The sequence below is a fragment of the Nerophis ophidion genome, linkage group LG17 (genome assembly GCF_033978795.1).
Source record: "Nerophis ophidion isolate RoL-2023_Sa linkage group LG17, RoL_Noph_v1.0, whole genome shotgun sequence".
In the NCBI taxonomy this organism is placed as follows: domain Eukaryota; kingdom Metazoa; phylum Chordata; class Actinopteri; order Syngnathiformes; family Syngnathidae; genus Nerophis; species Nerophis ophidion.
This window is the reverse complement of record NC_084627.1, coordinates 41,060,779-41,083,598: the sequence shown is the minus strand read 5'-3', so window position 1 is coordinate 41,083,598 and position 22,820 is coordinate 41,060,779. Positions and strand designations below refer to the sequence as shown.

At 41.6% G+C, this 22,820-nt stretch overlaps 1 protein-coding gene across 5 annotated transcripts in view; it reads left to right on the top strand.

Annotated features, from left to right (window-relative positions):
• The window catches only part of LOC133536444 (PALM2-AKAP2 fusion protein), a 225,984-nt gene extending 204,021 nt beyond the window's left edge, over positions 1–21,963 (top strand). For 4 of the 5 annotated variants that reach the window (XM_061876971.1, XM_061876969.1, XM_061876968.1 and 1 more), the window contains 7 exons: positions 2,150–2,512; positions 4,217–4,315; positions 4,380–4,481; positions 4,574–5,972; positions 11,106–11,284; positions 13,815–13,841; positions 16,513–21,963. In XM_061876971.1, the coding sequence (XP_061732955.1) occupies positions 2,150–2,512; positions 4,217–4,315; positions 4,380–4,481; positions 4,574–5,972; positions 11,106–11,284; positions 13,815–13,841; positions 16,513–16,638 (2,295 nt within the window). In that variant the 3' untranslated portion in view covers positions 16,639–21,963. The remainder of the gene's footprint in view (positions 1–2,149; positions 2,513–4,216; positions 4,316–4,379; positions 4,482–4,573; positions 5,973–11,105; positions 11,285–13,814; positions 13,842–16,512) is intronic. The other variant, XM_061876970.1, reaches the window with a different exon arrangement.
• Positions 21,964–22,820: the final 857 nt, after the last annotated feature.

The window sequence follows — 22,820 nt, the reverse complement described above, 5'->3', positions numbered from 1 at the left end:
CCACAAGCATTTCTCCTTGGAAAACAGATTAGGCTTCTCAAGAAAAATCAAATCACTTGACGCCACTGGAAAGGTGCATCCTATTTGGAACGGATTGCTCTGATGCCGTTGTAGCATATTTTCCCTCTTGTCCTTCATTTTGTGCTCCTTTTCTTTGAAGATCTGCGCTTTCTTCACGACACTCTCGTTTCCCGTGTCCTGTGGTTGGTGCGGCAGTTTGGTCTCATTCTCATTTGTGTTGTTTCCAATTTTAACCTCACTGGTCAGATATTCCACCTGGTCCCAAAGAACCTTGTTCTCATTATTTTCTGAATTCAGCTTGGCATTGAGGTCTTGCAGTTGTTGTCCCTGACAGTTGATCTGTTCTTTTGCCAGTTGAAGCTGACCGTTCAGGTCCTTAACTTGATTCTTTAGGGCCCTTTTATTCTCCTCAAAGAAAACATTTATAAGCTTCTGCTTTGTCAGGCTGTACCTGCCAAATGCTGATTCCTTCACTCGCGACAACATGATGAGTTGGGGAAGAGGTGCCTTAACTGCAGGTTTTGTTCAAAAGAATCTCGTGAATGATAACCACGAAACAGTCAAACAGCTGTGAGGTCACAGCTCAAAGTAAAGACAGCCTTTTAAGTTCCCAACCTTTGTGAGGTCAGTACTTCGTAAGTCTGTTGTTCAACCTTCGACACCATGGCAACGCCTTTATCACCGTAAGATGCGTACCCACTGTGCCTATTTAGTTAGCTTCAAAGTTAGCCAACTCTCTTTTAAATCATGAATGGTGATTGCATCTGCAATGTGGGACGATAAGGGGGGATTGGAAGTTCTCAACCAGTTTCATGACAATTGGATCCATTTCTTCTCTGGTTATGAGTCGTTGGGATGACCATGTTTTGTGGAAACTATTTTGCCACTAAGAAACTGTTTGAACATTTTTGTATGTGAGTGGGTTGACCTTTATTAAGGTTTCGTACAGAAAGGTGTAACAAAAGAGAAATAAATATAGTGGTTTGAAAAATGGGTAAAGAAAAAAAAAATAATATAGAAGAGGCCAGGGCACGTTGTCAGTGAAAAATGTGGTCAAAAATTAATTAGAAATGAACTTGATAACATTGCCTTCATCGATAACTGGCCATGTCTGTGTGGTTGTTTTTTTTGTGTCTCACTTTCAAACTGGCTGCAAGACACTTTCAAACTGGGTGTAAAACACTTTCAAACTGGGTGCAAGACACTTCCAAAGTGGGTGCAAGAGACTTTCAAACTGGGTGGAAGACACTTTCAAACTGGGTGTAAGACACTTTCAAACTGGGTGCAAGACACTTTCAAACTGGGTGCAAGACACTTTCAAACTGGGTGCAAGACACTTTCAAACTGGGTGCAAGACACTTTTAAACTGGGTATAAGACACTTTCAAACTGGGTACAAGACACTTTCAAACTGGGTGCAAGACACTTTCAAACTGGGTACAAGACACTTTCAAACTGGGTGTAAAACACTTTCAAACTGGGTGCAAGACACTTTCAAAGTGGGTGCAAGAGACTTTCAAACTGGGTGCAAGACACTTTCAAACTGGGTGCAAGACACTTTCAAACTGGGTGCAAGACACTTTCAAACTGGGTGCAAGACACTTTCAAATAGGGTACAAGACACTTTCAAACTGGGTGCAAGACACTTTTAAACTGGGTATAAGACACTTTCAAACTGGGTGCAAGACACTTTCAAACTGGGTGCAAGACACTTTCAAACTGGGTGCAAGACACTTTGATACAGGGTACAAGACACTTTCAAACTGGGTGCAAGACACTTTCAAACTGGGTACAAGACACTTTCAAACTGGGTGTAAAACACTTTCAAACTGGGTGCAAGACACTTTCAAACTGGGTGCAAGACACTTTCAAACTGGGTGCAAGACACTTTCAAACTGGGTGCAAGACACTTTCAAACTGGGTGCAAGACACTTTCAAACTGGGTGCAAGACACTTTCAAATAGGGTACAAGACACTTTCAAACTGCAAGAGGGATTACTATCTGCCTCACTCTAAATTCTCCCGGAGCATGTTTGTTTAACAGGAGAATTAAATCAACAGAGTGAATCCTCTTGTACCGCCTGGATACCCAAATTTTTCAATTCTATTTTCCTGTTCCCTGCCCTTAGGAGATTCGCTACCTGGACCAGGTGCTGGAAGCAGCCTCAGAAACACCCAGCAATGGAAACTCCTCCCCCTCATACACCACAGCAGCTAGCGTTGATGGCAAATATCCTTCTGTGACTGTGTCCAATGCACCTCCCACATATCAGCAGCCAATCACGCTGGAGGGGCCAAGACAAAGCACCTTCGTCCACCAGGACCACTTGGGGACAAAAACGAACGGACATGTACCAAGGGATCCAGAACCCAGCCACACGAGTGCTAAGTTTGAGCTGAGAGCTTTTCAGGAAGACAAAAGGCCTGCAAAACTTTTTACTCCAGGAGAGGAGCAACATGTCAGAGTGACCAGGATACGGGATTCGGAGGAGGTAATGAGGTGTCAACTTATCAGCACTTTCACTTTAAACACGCTAGAATGGACGGCTGCTTAAACAACAAAACATTTAAAGTTGCAAAAACATTTTTTAAACAAGCATTTAGCTTGTTTGGTCAGTAGTCATTTCAAAGTACTGTCGGCCTGCACATGTGTAACTGTGTAACATGCAGCTCATGTGTAACTGTGTAACATGCAGCTCATGTGTAACTGTGTAACCTGCAGCACGTGTGTAAAGTGCAGCACATGTGTAACATGCAGCAGAAGTGTAACTGTGTTACATCCAGCAGATGTGTAACGTTAGGCACATGTGTAATATGCAACACATGTGTAACATGTATTACGTGTGTAACTGTGTAACATCCAGCAAATTTTGGAACTGTGTAACCTGCAGCACATGTGTAACGTGCAGCACATAAGTAACTGCGTAACATGCGTCACATGTGTAACTGTGTAACATGCAGCACGTGTAACTGCGTAACATTCAGCACATGTGTAACTGTGTAACCTGCAGCACGTGTAACATGCAGTAGAAGTGTAACTGTGTAACATGCAGCACATGTGTAATTGTGTAACATGCAGCACATGTGTAACTGTATAACCTGCAGCACGTGTCATGTGCAGCACATGTGTAACATGCAGCACATGTGTAACATGCAGCATATGTGTAACTGTGTAACATGCAGCACATGTGTAATGTGCAACACATGTGTAACATGCAGCACATGTGTAACTGTAACATGAAGCGCACGTGTAACTGTGTAAAATGCAGCACATGTGTAACTGTGTAGCATGTAGCACATGTGTAACATGCAACATACGGTATGTGTAACTATGTATCATGCAGCGCATGTGTAACTGTGTACCATGCAGCACATGTGTAACATGCTGCACATGTGTATTTGTGTAACATGCAGCACACGTGTAACTGTGTAACATGCTGCACATGTGTAACTGTGTAACATGCAGCACATGTGCAACTGTGTAACATGCAGCACATGTGTAACTGTGTAACATGCAGCACATGTGTAACTGTGTAGCATGTAGCACATGTGTAAAATGCAACATACGGTATGTGTAACTGTGTAATATGCTGCACATGTGTATTTGTGTAACATGCAGCACACGTGTAACTGTGTAACATGTTGCACATGTGTAACTGTGTAACATGCAGCACATGTGCAACTGTGTAACATGCAGCACATGTGTAACTGTGTAACATGCAGCACACGTGTAACCGTGTAACATGCAGCGCGTGTGTAACTGTGTAGCATGCAGCACATGTGTAACGTGCAGCACATGTGTAACTGTGTAATATGGATCACAGGTGTAACTTTGTAACATGCAGCGCAGTCCAGCTCTGCACACGTCGACCACTGATTTGAGAGTTGAATAGAGTTGCGCTAGTCTGTGAGCTAAAAAACACAAGCTGTCAACTCGCTGTCCAATGAAGCTCTAAGGACGCTGGGGAAGGAGGTGTAACTATCACACATGTGTAACTATCACACAACTCCACCAGCCAGACATATGTAACACCCCGCACGTCTGATCTTTCATCAATAATAACATTTATCAGTTTTGAAGCTGTGTTATTATTTTGCGGCTTCAGACTATTGTTCTTCATTGGCCAAGGGGGCAAAATGGCTTTTATGGGAAAGCTTAAACATTGCTGGTCTTCCTCCTTCATGCGGTCCAACAGGTTCATGAGTTGGAGCGTGAGCGCCAAGAGCTCATCAAAGATCAGGCGGTGAAGAAAAACCCTGGCATTGCTCAGCGTTGGTGGAACCCTCCGCAAGAGGTGCTTACCTATTGAATATTTGATATTGAGAGACTCATTTCATTAATTGGTCTGTTTTTCCAAGGTTCCTTTGGAGGAACAGCTGGACGCGGAACAACTCCAGTCTCTGAAAAAGTACCAGGAGAGGAAACAGCAGAAGCATCATCAAAGTTATGCACACACACAGGTGACAAGCACTTCTCATTTGTCAGTAGGTTAGAGTAGAATACTTGGTCAATACTAAGGTTGTCCTTTTGTGCTTCCTTTGACGGTGATCAGCCCCAGCTGACTGGGCCCCCCACATTGGTGACCCTTGACCCAGAGCTAATCAGGAAGGAAGACATTGTAGAAAAAAAGATTGACTTCTCATCTGCCCGGAAGCAATTCCTGCAAGGGGAAGTGACCAAAAATTCGGTGGCTCCTCATATGTACTGCGCCAGGCCCTTCTCAAAGTCCGTGCCGAGGGGCAACCATGGGAGCAACAGCATCCTTACAGAAACCGCAGAGTGTAACGTGACCTGGTGTGATGATGGCATTCCGGAAGAATTTACCAGTGTTCGAGCTGTAATGACAAATCTCAGTGATGAAGAGGAAGGCAAGAGCCACTTCCACCCAGAGGAGTCCGACTCGGGATTGGATGAGTTTTCAGTGCGCTCCCAGGACACAACGGTGTTTAGCTTGGATAGTGTTTCAGACAGCGGAGCCTCGCTTCCCCCGACTCCTCTGCCACTTACCCCAGTGTCACCGCCTACACCCCAGCCTACTACCCCAGTCAATGGGCAAGCCACCGGCAGTGGGGCTGAGGAGGAGCTGGAATATCAGGCAGAGGTACTTGTCCAAAATGTCATCCAAAATGCCCTCTCCACCAATGGAGGTGACTGGCAGTTGGATTCTTCACAAATGAGCAGCCCCGTGTCTTCATCCTCAGCTTCAACAAGCAGCCCAGTGCCAGTTTCCTCTTCCCCTCTGTCTTTTGGGGAATCTGACCGTCTCCAAGCCCCTGTGTCCTACAGCCATGCTACATCTAACTCATCCCCACAGCTGGACCGGTTGCCAGAGGCACAGGTTGCCTTCCCAGAGAAGCTGATAGAAACACAAGACCAGCAACATTCATCCAATCCAAAACCAACTCCTTCTCAAACTGTCTCTCCACCACAGAGACCCAAAGAGAGAGGACCCAGGATCAAGATCCAGTCTTCTTATACCAGAGCGCTTGCTTCCTCAGCTCCGGTCACTGCGCCAGCTTCGTGCTCTATCCCCATAGCGCCTGTACCCAGGCCAACACCCGTCTGCCGTCCCCCTTCTCCTTCAAGCCCAGAAAAGTCGGACTTCAGCTACTTCAGTAAATATTCCGAAGCAGCTGAACTTCGCAGCACGGCAGCAGCGACCAAAGGCCCTGAGGTGGAGGTGGCGAGCGGGCCGTTCCGCCTGCGCTCCAAAAAGCAACGTACATTGTCCATGATCGAGGAGGAGATCCGAGCAGCTCAGCAGAGAGAGGAAGAACTGAAGAAACAGAGAGAGGCTCAGCCTGATATCGTTCCTCATGCCAGGAACGCTACTGACAGCAGTCATGTTCCTGCAAAATTGGGACCGCGGAAAAGCAGCGTAAACCCGGCAGACAAGCTGAAGAGCAACAGCTTGCCAACGAGACTCACGCTGACCGCCAGAACAGCACCAGGTTAGTTGACCGCCAGAAAAGCACCAGGTTAGTTGACCGCCAGAACAGCACCAGGTTAGTTGACCACCAGAACAGTTCCAAGTTAGTTGATCGCCAGAACAGCTCCAGGTTAGTTGGCAGCCAGAACAGCACCAGGTTCGTTGACAGCCAGAACAGCACCAGGTTAGTTGACAGCCAGAACAGCACTAGGTTAGTTGACCACCAGAACAGCACCAGGTTAGTTGACCGCCAGACCAGCACCAGGTTAGTTGACCACCAGAACAGCCCCAGGTTAGTTGACCGCCAGAACAGCACTAGGTTAGTTGACTGCCAGAACAGCACCAGGTTAGTTGACCGCCAGAACAGCACCAGATTAGTTGACTGCCAGAACAGCACCAGTTTATTTGACCGCCAGAACAGCACTAGGTTAGTTGATCGCCAGAATAGCACCAGGTTAGTTGACCACCAGAACAGCTCCAGATTAGTTGCATACCAGAACAACACCAGGTTAGTTGACAGCCAGAACAGCACCAGGTTAGTTGACTGCCAGAACAGCACCGGGTTAGTTGACCGCCAGAACAGCTCTGGGTTAGTTGACCGCCAGAATAGCACCAGGTTAGTTGACAGCCAGAACAGGTCCAGGTTAGTTGACTGCCAGAACAGCACTAGGTTAGTTGACCACCAGAACAGCACCAGGTTAGTTAACCGCCAGAACAGCACCAGGTTAGTTGACCGCCAGAACAGTGTCAGTTTAGTTGACCGCCAGAACAGCTCCAGCTTAGTGGATCGCCAGAATAGCACCAGGTTACTTGACCACCAGAACAGCACTAGGTTAGTTGACCGCCAGAACAGCACCAGGTGAGTTGACCGCCAGAACAGTATCAGTTTAGTTGACTGCCAGAACAGCACCAGGTTAGTTGATCACCAGAATAGCACCAGGTTACTTGACCACCAGAACAGCACCGGGTTAGTTGACCGCCAGAACAGTATCAGTTTAGTTGACTGCCAGAACAGCACCAAGTTACTTGACCGCCAGAACAGCTCCAGGTTAGTTGACAGCCAGAATAGCTCCAGGTTAGTTGACCACCAGAACAGCACCAGGTTACATCCTTATTAACAATACTTAATTAACGAGCACAGTTGAATTTTTACCCGGCGACATTGATGAGTTCGACAGCTATATATGGAGTGCATAACCATGTTTAGTTAAAAGATGCTAAGATAAAGCATTCCTTGACATGCAATTATCAGGTGTTTGCTAGCGTCGAGGCATGTAACGAGAAACGCTATTAATGATTACGATGCTAAAACTCCCCACGGTTGGTGCTACAGTTTAAAAAAAAAAAAGGTAAAAAAAAACGTGATTGATAACTGCACTTTGAAAAAGTCACAGACTGACTGGCACCAGCTTGTTTGCTTTGTTGAACATGAAAATAAGAGACATTAACATACTTGCCAACCTTGAGACCTCCGATTTCGGGAGGTGAGTGTTGGGGGTGTAATTAAGAGGGGAGGAGTATATTTACAGCTATCCAACCATCCATTTTTCTACCGCTTATTCCCTTTGGGGTCGCGGGGGGCGCTGGTGCCTATCCCAGCTACAATGGGGCGGAAGGCGTGTACACCCCAGACAAGCCTCCACCTATGTGTAGAAATCTTTATTTATAATTGAATCACTTGTTTATTTTCGAACAATTTTTTTGTTATTTTTATATCTTTTTCTCCAAATAGTTCAAGAAAGACCACTATAAATGAGCAATATTTTGTACTGTTATACAATTTAATAAATCAGAAACTGATGACATAGTGCTGTATTTTAGTTCTTTATCTTTTTTTTTTCAACCAAAAATGTTTTGCTCTGATTAGGGGGTACTTGAATTAAAAAAAATGTTCAGAGGAGGTACATCTCTGAAAAAAGGTTGAGAACCACTGCTCTAAAAGCCGTAGATGTTATTGTCACATATGCATGCACAGTAGATGACAGTATTGTCCTGTTTAAGAGTGTCACAACATTGCTGTTTACGGCAGATGAACTGCTTTACTGTAGATGAAAACGTGACTGCTGTTGTTGTGTGTTGTTGCCGCGCTGGGAGGACGTTAATGAGACTGCCTAGCAATAAACCCACAAAAGAAACCAGGAACTCGCCCTCGATCATTCTACAGTTATAACGTCATTGGGCAGGCACTCTATTTGTATTGTGGGAAAGCGGACGGGAAAACAGGCTGTTGACACGTCACTCAGGTCCGCATGGAGCTGGAGGGGGCGTGGCCTCCAGCTCAGCCTAAATTTAGGGGGATTTTCAGGGGAAAATTTGTCCCGGGAGGTTTTCGGGAGAGGCGCTGAATTTCGGGAGTCTCCCGGAAAATCCGTGAGGGTTGGCAAGTATGGACATTAATGTCTTTATTCATTAACAAATAACCTACTTCAAACTAAACGGACATGGACACATTGTTGTTGAACAACTATGATATTCAATTTTGCACAGTGAACCTGCAAGTTGTGTTCTATTCGGGCAGAGTGATCTTAGACACTGGTGTTTTTTACGCTGCGTTCAAGGACCACTGAACAGAGTGGGATGCCACAACGTCCACAGGGCATAAGAATAATTGACTGTATTTATGACGCACTTTTCATTTAAATAAATCTTAAAAGTGCTTCAGTACAAACCAGTATTTAAAATAATAAAAGCTTAGCCATTAAAACAGATAAAATAAATAAACACTATCGTTGAAGCATAAGAAAAAGAAAACATGTACAATAGTGGGTCTGTTTATTTTGAAATATATGTTATAAAAAGTAACAACTTGCTACTTTTTTCCCCAAAGTTTTTTTTCAGTACTTTTTGAGCACATTCAACAATACAGCGATAAAGGGAACAAGCAGTAGAAAATGGATGGATGGATAATATTAAAGATTCAAGATTCAAGATTGCATTTTACTCATGTGGTTTTATGTTATCGTTGCTATCAAAACTGCAAGGACTGCAACAAATACACAACTTTATGGCTTTTTAAGTCTGATCACTGGCCAAATAGACTTAAGTGTACTAGACAAGTCTAATCACTGACCAAGTAGTGTACTAGAACCAGTCTGATCCCTGGCCAAACAGACTTAAGTGCACTAGAACAAGTCTAATCACTGACCAAGTAGACTTAAGTGTACTAGAACCAGTCTTATCACTGGCCAAACAGACTTAAGTGCACTAGAACCAGTCTGATCACTGACCAAGTAGACTTAAGTGTACTAGAACCAGTCTGCTCACTGGCCAAGTAGATTTAAGTGTACTAAAGCTAGTCTGATCACTGGGCAAACAGACTTAAGTGCACTAGAACAAGTCTGATCACTGACCAAGTAGACTTAAGTGTACTAGAACCAGTCTGATCACTGACCAAGTAGACTTAAGTGTACTAGAACCAGTCTGATCACTGGCCAAGTAGGCTTAAGTGTACTAGAACTAGTCTGATCACTGGGCAAACAGACTTAAGTGCACTAGAACAAGTCTGATCACTGACCAAGTAGACTTAAGTGTACTAGAACCAGTCTGATCACTGGCCAAGTAGACTTAAGTGTACTAGAACCAGTCTGATCACTGGCCAAGTAGACTTAAGTGTACTAGAACCAGTCTGATCACTGGCCAAGTAGACTTAAGTGTACTAGAACCAGTCTGATCACTGGCCAAGTAGACTTAAGTGTACTAGAACCAGTCTGATCACTGGCCAAGTAGACTTAAGTGTACTAGAACCAGTCTGATCACTGGGCAAACAGACTTAAGTGCACTAGAACAAGTCTGATCACTGACCAAGTAGATTTAAGTGTACTAAAACTAGTCTGATCACTGGGCAAACAGACTTAAGTGCACTAGAACAAGTCTGATCACTGACCAAGTAGACCTAAGTGTACTAGAACCAGTCTGATCACTGACCAAGTAGACTTAAGTGTACTACAACCAGTCTGATCATTGGCCAAGTAGACTTAAGTGTACTAGAACCAGTCTGATCACTGGCCAAGTAGACTTAAGTGTACTAGAACTAGTCTGATCACTGGGCAAACAGACTTAAGTGCACTATAACAAGTCTGATCACTGACCAAGTAGACTTAAGTGTACTAGAACCAGTCTGATCACTGACCAAGTAGACTTAAGTGTACTGGAACCAGTCTGATCACTGGCCAAGTAGATTTAAGTGTACTAAAACTAGTCTGATCACTGGGCAAACAGACTTAAGTGCACTAGAACAAGTCTGATCACTGACTAAGTTGACCTAAGTGTACTACAACCAGTCTGATCACTGACCAAGTAGACTTAAGTGTACTAGAACCAGTCTGATCACTGGCCAAGTAGACTTAAGTGTACTAGAACCAGTCTGATCACTGGCCAAGTAGACTTAAGTGTACTAGAACCAGTCTGATCACTGGCCAAGTAGACTTAAGTGTACTAGAACCAGTCTGATCACTGGGCAAACAGACTTAAGTGCACTAGAACAAGTCTGATCACTGACCAAGTAGATTTAAGTGTACTAAAACTAGTCTGATCACTGGGCAAACAGACTTAAGTGCACTACAACAAGTCTGATCACTGACCAAGTAGACCTAAGTGTACTAGAACTAGTCTGATCACTGACCAAGTAGACTTAAGTGTACTAGAACCAGTCTGATCATTGGCCAAGTAGACTTAAGTGTACTAGAACCAGTCTGATCACTGGCCAAGTAGACTTAAGTGTACTAGAACTAGTCTGATCACTGGGCAAACAGACTTAAGTGCACTATAACAAGTCTGATCACTGACCAAGTAGACTTAAGTGTACTAGAACCAGTCTGATCACTGACCAAGTAGACTTAAGTGTACTGGAACCAGTCTGATCACTGGCCAAGTAGATTTAAGTGTACTAAAACTAGTCTGATCACTGGGCAAACAGACTTAAGTGCACTAGAACAAGTCTGATCACTGACCAAGTTGACCTAAGTGTACTACAACCAGTCTGATCACTGACCAAGTAGACTTAAGTGTACTAGAACCAGTCTGATCATTGGCCAAGTAGACTTAAGTGTACTAGAACCAGTCTAATCACTGGCCAAGTAGAGTTACGTGTACTAGAAGAGAGAAGAAATGATTGAAGAAGAAGATGTTGTCAATCCAGACTTGTATTGTGATCTAGGAAAGATCGAGAAGGTGCGAGCAGGACCGCCTGTGTCGCCCTCGCCTTCAGAAGGAACTCTGTCTGATGCCGGCAGTGAGGACTCAGGAGGACCACGACCCAAAAACTTCATGCAGACCCTGATGGAAGACTATGAAACACACAAGGTGAAAAGGAGGGAACACATGGAGGACAACAGTGTAAGTATTCATATCCATATTCCATCCATCCATCCATTTTCTACCGCTTATTCCCTTTCGGGGTCGCGGGGGCGCTGGCGCCTATCTCAGCTACAATCGGGCGGAAGGCAGGGTACACGCTGGACAAGTCGCCACCTCATCGCAGGGCTAACACAGATAGACAGACAACAGTCACACTCACATTCACACACTAGGGCCAATTTAGTGTTGCCAATCAACCTATCCCCAGGTGCATGTCTTTGGAAGTGGGAGGAAGCCGGAGTACCCGGAGGGAACCCACGCATTCACGGGGAGAACATGCAAACTCCACACAGAAAGATCCCGAGCCTGGATTTGAACCCAGGATTGCAGGACCTTCGTATTGTGAGGCAGACGCACTAACCCCTCTGCCACCGTGAAGCCCTCATATCCATATTGATATTCATATTTGTATTTATATTCATATTCACACAGTATGCGGATAAAGAAAGGATTGTGTTTGCTTGACACTGTAATTGATGTTGCTATGTTAATGAGCAACGTAAGGTGGACTAAATCCATGTTGGACTGTGCTGGGATTTGTTGTTTCACTTTCACTTCCACTCATTGCCAGCAAATACTTCAACACATGGGAACATTCCAGCCTTAAGGCAAGAAATGAAAGTAAAAGTATTTTCTCTATCAAATGTTCCTTCTTCTGGCGACTGTGTCTGTGTGTACCATTGTTGTTGACCTTTTTCACATCTTGTTCTGACTTTGTACTGACTATGTACCGACTATGTTCTGACTATGTCCTGACTATGTCCTGACTAAACCTGACCATGTACTGACTATATCCTGACTATGTCCTGACTATGTACTGACTAAACCTGACCATGTACTAACTATGTCCTGATTATTAACTGACTATGTCCTGACTATGTACTGACTATGTCCTGACTATGTACCGACTATGTCCTGACTTTGTACTGACTATGTCCTGACTATGTCCTGACTATTTCCTGACTATGTATAGACTATGTCCTGACTATGCACTGACTATGTCCTGACTATGCACTGACTATGTCCTGACTATGTACTGACTATGTCCTGACTTTGTCTTGACTATGTAAAGACTATGTACTGACTATGTCGTGACTATGTACTGACTATGTCCTAACTTTGTACTGACTATGTCCTGCTTATGTCCTGACTATGTACTGACTATGTCCCGAATATGTCCTGACTATGTAAAGACTATGTGCTGACTATGTCCTGACTATGTACTGACTATGTCCTAAGTTTGTAGTGACTATGTCCTGAATGTGTCCTGACTATGCACTGACTATGTCCTAACTTTGTACTGACTATGTCCTGACTATATCCTGACTTTGTACTGACTATGTCCTGACTATGTCCTGACTTTGTACTGACTATGTACTGACTATGTCCGGACTTTGTACTGACTATGTCCTGACTATGTACTGACTTTGTACTGACTATGTCCTGACTATGCCCTGACTATGCCCTGACTATGTCCTGACTTTGCACTGCCTATGTACTATGTCCTAACTTTGTACTGACTATGTCCTGACTATATCCTGACTTTGTACTGACTATGTCCTGACTATGTACTGACTATGTCCTGACTTTGTACTGACTATGTCCTGACTATATCCTGACTTTGTACTGACTATGTCCTGACTATGTACTGGCTATGTCCTGACTTTGTACTGACTATGTCCTGACTATATCCTGACGTTGTACTGACTATGTCCTGACTATGTACTGACTATGTCCTGACTTTGTACTGACTATGTACTGACTTTGTCCGGACTTTGTACTGACTATGTCCTGACTATGTACTGACTTTGTACTGAATATGTCCTGACTATGTACTGGCTATGTCCTGACTTTGTACTGACTATGTCCTGACTATATCCTGACGTTGTACTGACTATGTCCTGACTATGTACTGACTATGTCCTGACTTTGTACTGACTATGTACTGACTTTGTCCGGACTTTGTACTGACTATGTCCTGACTATGTACTGACTTTGTACTGACTATGTCCTGACTATGTCCTGACTATGTCCTGACTTTGCACTGACTATGTACTGACTATGTCCTGACTATGTCCTGACTATGTTTGACTTTGTACTGACTATGTACTGACTATGCCCTTACTATGTCGTGACTATGTACTGACTATGTCCTTACTATGTCGTGACTATGTACTGACTATGTCCTGACTATGTTTGACTTTGTACTGACTATGTACTGACTATGTACTGACTATGCCGTGACTATGTCCTGACTATGTCCTGACTATGTCGTGACTATGTACTGACTATGCCGTGACTATGTCCTGACTATGTCCTGACTATGTCGTGACTATGTCCTGACTATGTACTGACTTTGCACTGACTATGTACTGACTATGTTTGACTTTGTACTGACTATGTACTGACTATGTATGACTTTGTACTGACTATGTACTGACTATGTCCTTACTATGTACTGACTATGTCCTGACTATGTGTTGTTGCTTCTCTCCTGCTGCTCGCTCAGTACGCCCGTTTGTTGCTGGCTAATGAGGTAACCTCTGACCTCTGACCCCAACCTTTTCTTTAATGGCAGACCTGGGTCATGTCTATTGGCCATTTTTATTATTATAATTATTACAAATATAAAGTTGCATTCTTAGCCTCTTTAAAGTTGTGGCAAAATAAAGAAGATAGAAAGTTTATTTACAACAAAAATAGTAAACATGTGTTTTTGTTGTATTTTTAAGTACTTTAACCTTTTGCCTTTTATTTGCTTTAAACTCAATCTTAAATTAAGAAAGGTGACTGTTCCAGGTCTGTGTGCTCATACACAAGTGTGTGTGTGTGTGTGTGTGTGTGTGTGTGTGTGTGTGTGTGTGTGTGTGTGTGTGTGTGTGTGTGTGTGTGTGTGTATGACCTTTGACCCCTCCGACCCGTGCACTGTGGCGAGTGTACAGGTGGTCCTGGTTCTACAACACATCCAGGTGTAAGTGGAAAGTCATGTAGGTCATTTCAAGTACAAAGACTTAGGGCTACATAAGTCAACTTTGATTGATTGATTGATTGATTGATATGAATAAGTCCTCACTTTGGTCCTTGTGGTCCTCCTCCCTGGGAGTGTTATTGCATGACTAACGAGAGCAGTGGGCTAACGATGGTTTAAAGCAAGCACCTCCAACCATTCAATACTTTTTCTACTTGGACTTGACTTTTCTTTGGCACACTGCCACCAGAGGTGATGACGAAGGGGCTTTATGGTCAAATACTACTCTTGTGCATGCAGATGGAAGCACAGCACATAATTTTCTTGTACCAGATCATAAATAATGAATGGGAGTGTGTTCATGACCAGAGAGAAGTATGTGATGAGACGAGGACCACCTGTGTACTTCCTTTGTTGATGCAACTGTAGTCCTAGAACACAGCAATAAAAACACTCCACTTTGCAAAGTACTGACACAAAATGACAATCAATTTGATGTTCTAGAACAAAGGTGTCAAACTCAAGGCCTGGGGGCCAAATCTGGCCCGCCAAATAACGTGTGTCAATAGATCTTTTTGGCTAAATGTATTTCTTCTTTCAGTGTTGACGGAAGAATTGCATGCAGTTTAACTTTAGTATGTCACCTTGCAGCCATCACTAAAACCACTTCTACAAACCCCATTTCCATTTGAGTTGGGAAATTGTGTTAGATGTAAATATAAACGGAATACAATGATTTGCAAATCATTTTCAATCCATATTCAGTTGAATGCACTACAAAGACAATATATTTGATGTTTAAACTCAAAAACGCTATTTTTTTTGCAAATAATAATTAACTTTGAATTTCATGGCTGCAACATGTGCCAAAGTAGTTGGGAAAGGGCATGTTCACCACTGTGTTACATAACCTTTTCTTTTAACAACACTCAATAAAGGTTTGGGAACTGAGGAAACTAATTGTTGCAACTTGGAAAGTGGAATTCTTTCCCATTCTTGTTTTATATAGAGTTTCAGTCGTTCAACAGTCCGCTGTCGTATTTTACGCTTCATAATGCGCCACACATTTTCGATGGGAGACAGGTCTGGACTGCAGGCGGGCCAGGAAAGTAACCGCACTCTTTTTTTACGACGCCACGCTGTTGTAACACTTGTCTTGCTGAAATAAGCAGGGGTGTCCATGATAACGTTGCTTGGATGACAACATATGTTGCTCCAAAACCTGTATGGACCTTTCAGCATTAATGGTGCCTTCACAGATGTGTAAGTTACCCATGCCTTGGGCACTAATACACCCCCATACCATCACAGATGCTGGCTTTTGAACTATGCGCCTATAACAATCCAGATGGTTATTTTCCTCTTTGTTCTGGAGGACACCACGTCCTTTGTTTCCAAATATAATTTGAAATGTGGACTCGTCAGACCACAGAACATTTTTCTACTTTGCATCAGTCCATCTTAAGTGAGCTCGGGCCCGGCCAAGCCGGCGGCGTTTCAGGATATTGTTGATAAATGGGTTTGGCTTTGCATGGTAGAGTTTTAACTTGCACTTAGAGATGTAGCGACCAACTGTAGTTACTGACAGTGGTTTTATGAAGTGTTCCTGAGCCCATGTGGTGATATCCTTTACACACTGATGTCAGTTTTAATGCAGTACCGCCTGAGGAATCAAAAGTCCGTTATATAATCACTTACGTGCAGTGATTTCTCCAGATTCTTTGAACTTTTTGATGATTTTTCGGACCGTAAATGGTAAAATCCCTAAATTCTTTGCAATAACTCGTTGAGAAATGTTGTTCTAAAACTGTTCGACAATTTGCTCACCCCATCCTTGTTTGTGAATTACTTGGCATTTCATGGAAGCTGCTTTTATACCCAATCATGGCACCCACCTGTTCCCAATTAGCCTGCACACCTGTGGGATGTTCCATATAAGTGTTTGATGAGCATTCCTCAACTTTATCAGTATTTATTGCCACCTTTCCCAACGTCTTTGTCACGTGTTGCTGGCATCAAATTCTAAAGTTAATGATTATTTGCAAAACAAAAAAAGTTTATCAGTTTGAACATCAAATATGTTGTCTTTGTAGCATATTCAACTGAATATGGGTTGAAAATGATTTGCAAATTATTGTATTCCGTTTATATTTACATCCAACACAATTTCCCAACTCATATGGAAACGGAAGAAAATATATGGACGTGACAATGATGGATGTCATGTTGGATGTTGCAGGTGTTGGAGGCCACCCGTGTGACCAGGAGGAAAAGTGACATGGCGGTGAAGTGGGAAGCAGGCATCTATGCCAATGAGGATGGACAAGAAGAAGAAGAAGAAGAAGAAGAAGAAGAGGAGGAGTAAAGAAGGAATGGAGGAAAGAGTATTTATTGATGATGATGATCACATGACCTCAGTTGGATGGTGAAGGTGTCAACAGTTTGTAGCGAGTACGTCAGATAAGCAGCAGGTGATGCAAGAGACGCTTGAAGGACTTGCAAAGTATTCACAGGGACTTGGACTGTCAATCATCCTTGGAATGAGTGAGTGAGTGAGTGAGTGAGTGAGTTAGGCTCATGCAACATGTTGTATCTCCATGACACCTGTGATGATGTCATCTGTAGTCATGCAAAATGTTGTATCTCCATGACACGTATGATGATGTCATCTGTAGTCATGCAACATGGTGCATCTCCATGACACCTGTGATGATGTCATCTGTAGTCATGCAACATGTTGTATCTCCATGACACCTGTGATGATGTCATCTGTAGTCATGCAACATGTTGTATCTCCATGACACCTGTGATGATGGTAGTCATGCAACATGTTGTATCTCCATGACACCTGTGATGATGTCATCGTGAGTCATGCATCATGTTAGATCTCCATGACACGTGTGATGATGTCATCTGTAGTCATGCAACATGTTGTATCTCCATGACACCTGTGATGATGTCATCGTGAGTCATGCATCATGTTAGATCTCCATGACACGTGTGATGATGTCATCTGTAGTCATGCAACATGTTGTATCTCCATGACACCTGTGATGATGTCATCTGTAGTCATGCAACATGTTGTATCTCCATGACACCTGTGATGATGACATCTGTAGTCATGCAACATGTTGTATTTCCATGACACTTGTGATGATGTCATCTTTAGTCAGTTACAATTGTCAATAATCACTAATAGTCACACTCCTGTCTCCTCACCAGAGGGCGCTGTCTCTAGATGACATCACAACAATATAAACACAGTTGCATATTGCTTAGAGTATTCAATAACAAATGTGTCCGCATCATTCAATTTACAGCATTTTGACCTTAACTTAATGAATTATTTTAGCCACTAGGTGTCGCCAAGAAAAACAATTACCACTCTAGGTCAACTTAAAGACTGCGTGAGTCTATTCCACACTGCTAATAATGTATAGGTTAGTGATGATGAGTACAACATGTGACTAAGGAGTCGGTTTTCCCTGCTGAGTGAGGTTTAACAGGAAGGACTGCTGACCGCGTGTTGTGTTGGTGCGTGCATATATATATACATATATATATATATATATATATATATATATATATATATATACTCCAAGGTTATTATACTGTCTTTGACATATTCCCATGTATTCTTGTGTGCTCATGTGACCACAGAAAAGTTGTGAGTCTGCCTATTTACAAACCCCGTTTCCATATGAGTTGGGAAATTGTGTTAGATGTAAATATAAACAGAATACAATGATTTGCAAATCCTTTTCAACCCATATTCAATTGAATATGCTACAAAGTCAACATATATTGTATGTTCAAACTGATAAACATGTTTTTTCTTGCAAATAATCATTAACTTTCGAATTTGATGCCAGCAACACGTGACAAAGAAGTTGGGAAAGGTGGCAAAAATACTGATAAAGTTGAGGAATGCTCATCAAACACTTATTTGGAACATCCCACAGGTGTGCAGACTAATTGGGAACAGGTGGGTGCCATGATTGGGTATAAAAACAGCTTCCCAAAAAATGCTCAGTCTTTCACAAGAAAGCATGGGGCGAGGTACACCGCTTTGTCCACAACTGCGTGAGCAAATAGTCAAACAGTTTAAGAACAACGTTTCTCAAAGTGCAATTGCTAGAAATTTAGGGATTTCAACATCTGCGGTCCATAATATCATCAAAATGTTCAGAGAATCTGGAGAAATCACTCCACATAAGCGGCATGGCTGGAAACCAACATTGAATGACCGTGACCTTTGATGCCTCAGACAGCACTGTATCAAAAACCGACATCAATCTCTAAAGGATATCACCACATGGGCTCAGGAACACTTCAGAAAACCACTGTCACTAAATACAGTTAAAGCTCTACTATGCAAAGCGAAAGCCATTTATCAACAACATCCAGAAACGCCGCCGGCTTCTCTGAGCCCCGAGATCATCTAAGATGGACTGATGCAAAGTGAAAAAGTGTTCTGTGGTCTGATGAGTCCACATTTCAATTAGTTTGTGGAAATATTCGACATCGTGTTACCCGGACCAAGGGGGAAGGGAACCGTCCAGACTGTTATCGATGCAAAGTTCAAAAGCCAGCATCTGTGATGGTATGGGGGTGCATTAGTGCCCAAGGCACGGGTAACTTACACATCTGTGAAGGCACCATTAATGCTGAAAGGTACATACAGGTTTTGGAACAACATATACTGCCATCTAAGCGCCGTCTTATTCATGGACGCCCCTGCTTATTTCAGCAAGACAATGCCAAGCCACATTCAGCACGTGTTACAACAGCGTGGCTTTGTAAAAAAAGAGTGCAGGTACTTTCCTGGCCCGCCTGGAGTCCAGACCTGTCTCCCATCGAAAATGTGTGGTGCATTATGAAGTGTAAAATACGACAGCGGAGACCCCGGACTGTTGAACGACTGAAGCTCTACATAAAACAAGAATGGGAAATAATTCCACTTTCAAAGCTTCAACATTTAGTTTCCTCAGTTCCCAAACGTTTATTGAGTGTTGTTAAAAGAAAAGGTGATACAACACAGTGGTGAACATGCCCTTTCCCAACTACTTTGGCACGTGTTGCAGCCATGAAATTCTAAGTTAATTATTATTTGCAAAAAAAAATAAAGTTTGAGTTTGAACATCAAATATCTTGTCTTTGTAGTGCATTCAACAGGATATGGGTTGAAAAGGATTTGCAAATCATTGTATTCCGTTTATATTTACATCCAACACAATTTCCCAACTCATATGGAAACGGGGTTTGTAAAACTATTATTCAGCAGTTATTTCATTGGTGTGTGAATGTGGAATGAGTGTCAAAGCAGATTGACATTCAAAGTAGAACACAAAGCAGCATTTTTCTACTCTTCTACCCAGCGTGAGAATGTCAGGAGGATGGTGAAAGTGAAAGCAAAAGTCACCAATGTGTCTTGTCCAAGTGTCCTTCAGCTTGGCACTGACCTCAGGTCAGTGAGGATGGCACACATTGTGTTTGTCGCCATTCACTCAAAATGTTTGATCAAAACAACAAAAGCCGAAGTCCCCGTGATTGTTTTGATTCACATTTGATCAAATACAACATGGGGAGTATTAATTTCATTTGATCATGTACAACATGGATATTATTAATTACATTTGATCATGTACAACATGGGGAGTATTAATTACATTTGATCATATACAACATGGGGAGTATTAATTATATTTGATCATGTACAACATGGGGAGTATTAATTAAATTTGATCATATACAACATGGAGAGTATCAATTACATTTGTTCATGTACAACATGGGGAGTATAATTACATTTGATCGTATTCAACATGGGGAGTATTAATTATATTTGATCATGTACAACATGGGGAGTATTAATTACATTTGATCATATACAACATGGGGAATATTAATTACATTTGATCCAAAACAACATGGGGAGTATCAATTACATTTGTTCATGTACAACATGGGGAGTATTAATTACATTTGATGGTATACAACATGGGGAGAATTAATCACATTTGATCATAAACAACATAGGGAGTATTAATCACATTTGATCAAATACAACGTGGAGTATTAGTTAAATTTGATCATGTACAACATGGAGAGTATTAATTACATTTGATCATGCACAACATGGGGAGAATTAATCACATTTGATCATAAACAACATAGGGAGTATTAATCACATTTGATCAAATACAACGTGGAGTATTAGTTAAATTTGATCATGTACAACATGGAGAGTATTAATTACATTTGATCATGCACAACATGGGGAGTATTAATTACATTTGATCATATACAACATGGGGATTATTAATCACATTTGATCATATACAACATGGAGTATTAATTAAATTTGATCATGTACAACATGGAGAGTATTAATTACATTCGATCATGTACAACATGGAGAGTATTAATTACATTTGATCATAAACAACATGGGGAGAATTAATCACATTTGATCATAAACAACATAGGGAGTATTAATCACATTTGATCAAATACAACGTGGAGTATTAGTTAAATTTGATCACGTACAACATGGAGAGTATTAATTACATTTGATCATGCACAACATGGGGAGTATTAATTACATTTGATCATATACAACATGGGGATTATTAATCACATTTGATCATATACAACATAGGGAGTATTAATCACATTTGATCATATACAACGTGGAGTATTAATTAAATTTGATCATGTACAACATGGAGAGTATTAATTACATTCGATCATGTACAACATGGGGAGTATTAATCACATTTGATCATATACAAAATGGGGAGTATTAATTACATTCGATCATGTACAACATGGGGAGTATTAATCACATTTGATCATATACAACATGGAGAGTATTAATTACATTTGATCATGTACAACATGGGGAGTATTAATTACATTTGATCATATACAACATGGGGATTATTAATCACATTTGATCATATACAACATAGGGAGTATTAATCACATTTGATCAAATACAACGTGGAGTATTAATTAAATTTGATCATGTACAACATGGAGAGTATTAATTACATTCGATCATGTACAACATGGGGAGTATTAATCACATTTGATCATATACAAAATGGGGAGCATTAATCACATTCGATCATATACAACATGGGTAGTATTAATTACATTTACTGATATACAACATGGGTAGTATTGATCACATTTACTGATATACAACATGGGGAGTACATTCTTATGAGAAGGTCCAACAAGCCTAGTCAGTAACAGGACAAAGAAATACTGCAGTAAATCAGCGTGGGAAATATTTTTTATTGCTGTGTTGACGTGGAATATTCTACTTTCCTATATGCAAACAAGCTCCACAGGCGTTGTAGTTTATTAAGGAAGTAAAGTTTATTAAGGAAGTAAAGCTTCTACCTTTCTTTGTTGTGTCCCAAACTGTCCAAGACTTTGATGAACACCATTGTTGTTGTTTGGGTTGTTGATGAACACCATTGTTGTTGTTTGGATTGTTGATGCAGAGAAGATGTATTTATCATTGCAATGTAGCTTGGTTAGCATTTGTGAGGACAGGATGTATAACTTCCTGCGTTAACCACTTCATATTGTGTTACAGAACATGTACGGCTCAGTTATTCGCTTCTTTTACATATTATAAATATTTTCTCATTAAATACAAAAACCTGGAAAATAATGGAGTGTCTTATTTTGTGTCATGATTTCTTGATCGATGTGTTATCGATCCTATTGAGTGGGTCTTTCTAATACTGCATTGCAATACAAGCCCCTTTTAGAGCAGTGTATGTTAATATTTGTCAATGTTTTCAATGGCGGAGATCGAAACTGAAAGTTAACCTAACACTCTTGTTAAAGTAGAACCAAAAGAGCGTGAGGTCATTGATTTATCTCTTCCAGCAAAACCAAAACCAAAGTGAGGAACATCTGAGGAGTTGCATTTGCCCAAAGGAGCAACAATATAAAAAGTTCATGATTTATTTATTTAACGAAACAATTCTTTTTTAAGGACAAGCGGTAAAAAATGGACGGATGGATTATTTTTTAAGATTTAAATATTTTTTCAAGGTCGAATGATTTATTTTTGAAATAAATAAATCATTAAAATGTTCACGGGGGGCGCTGGCGCCTATCTCAGCTACAATCGGGCGGAAGGCGGGGTACACCCTGGACAAGTCGCCACCTCATCGCAGGGCCAACACAGATAGACAGACAACACTCACACTCACATTCACACACTAAGGCCAATTTAGTGTTGCCAATCAACCAGCGCCCCCTGTGACCCCGAAAGGGAATAAGCGGTAGAAAATGGATGGATGGATTAAAATTTTCATTTAAAAATTAAATTACTAAATTATGAAACATATATTGAAATCTTGAAATGATTGAAAATAAAATATTTAAGAGAATCATTAAATAATTACTTGAATCATGAAATAAGTAAGTCACTACATCATGAAATATTTCAAAAATAACATTGTCAGGTTCAAACACTGACGACATCTATTAAACAAAACCAAAGGCAAAGAATAGAAC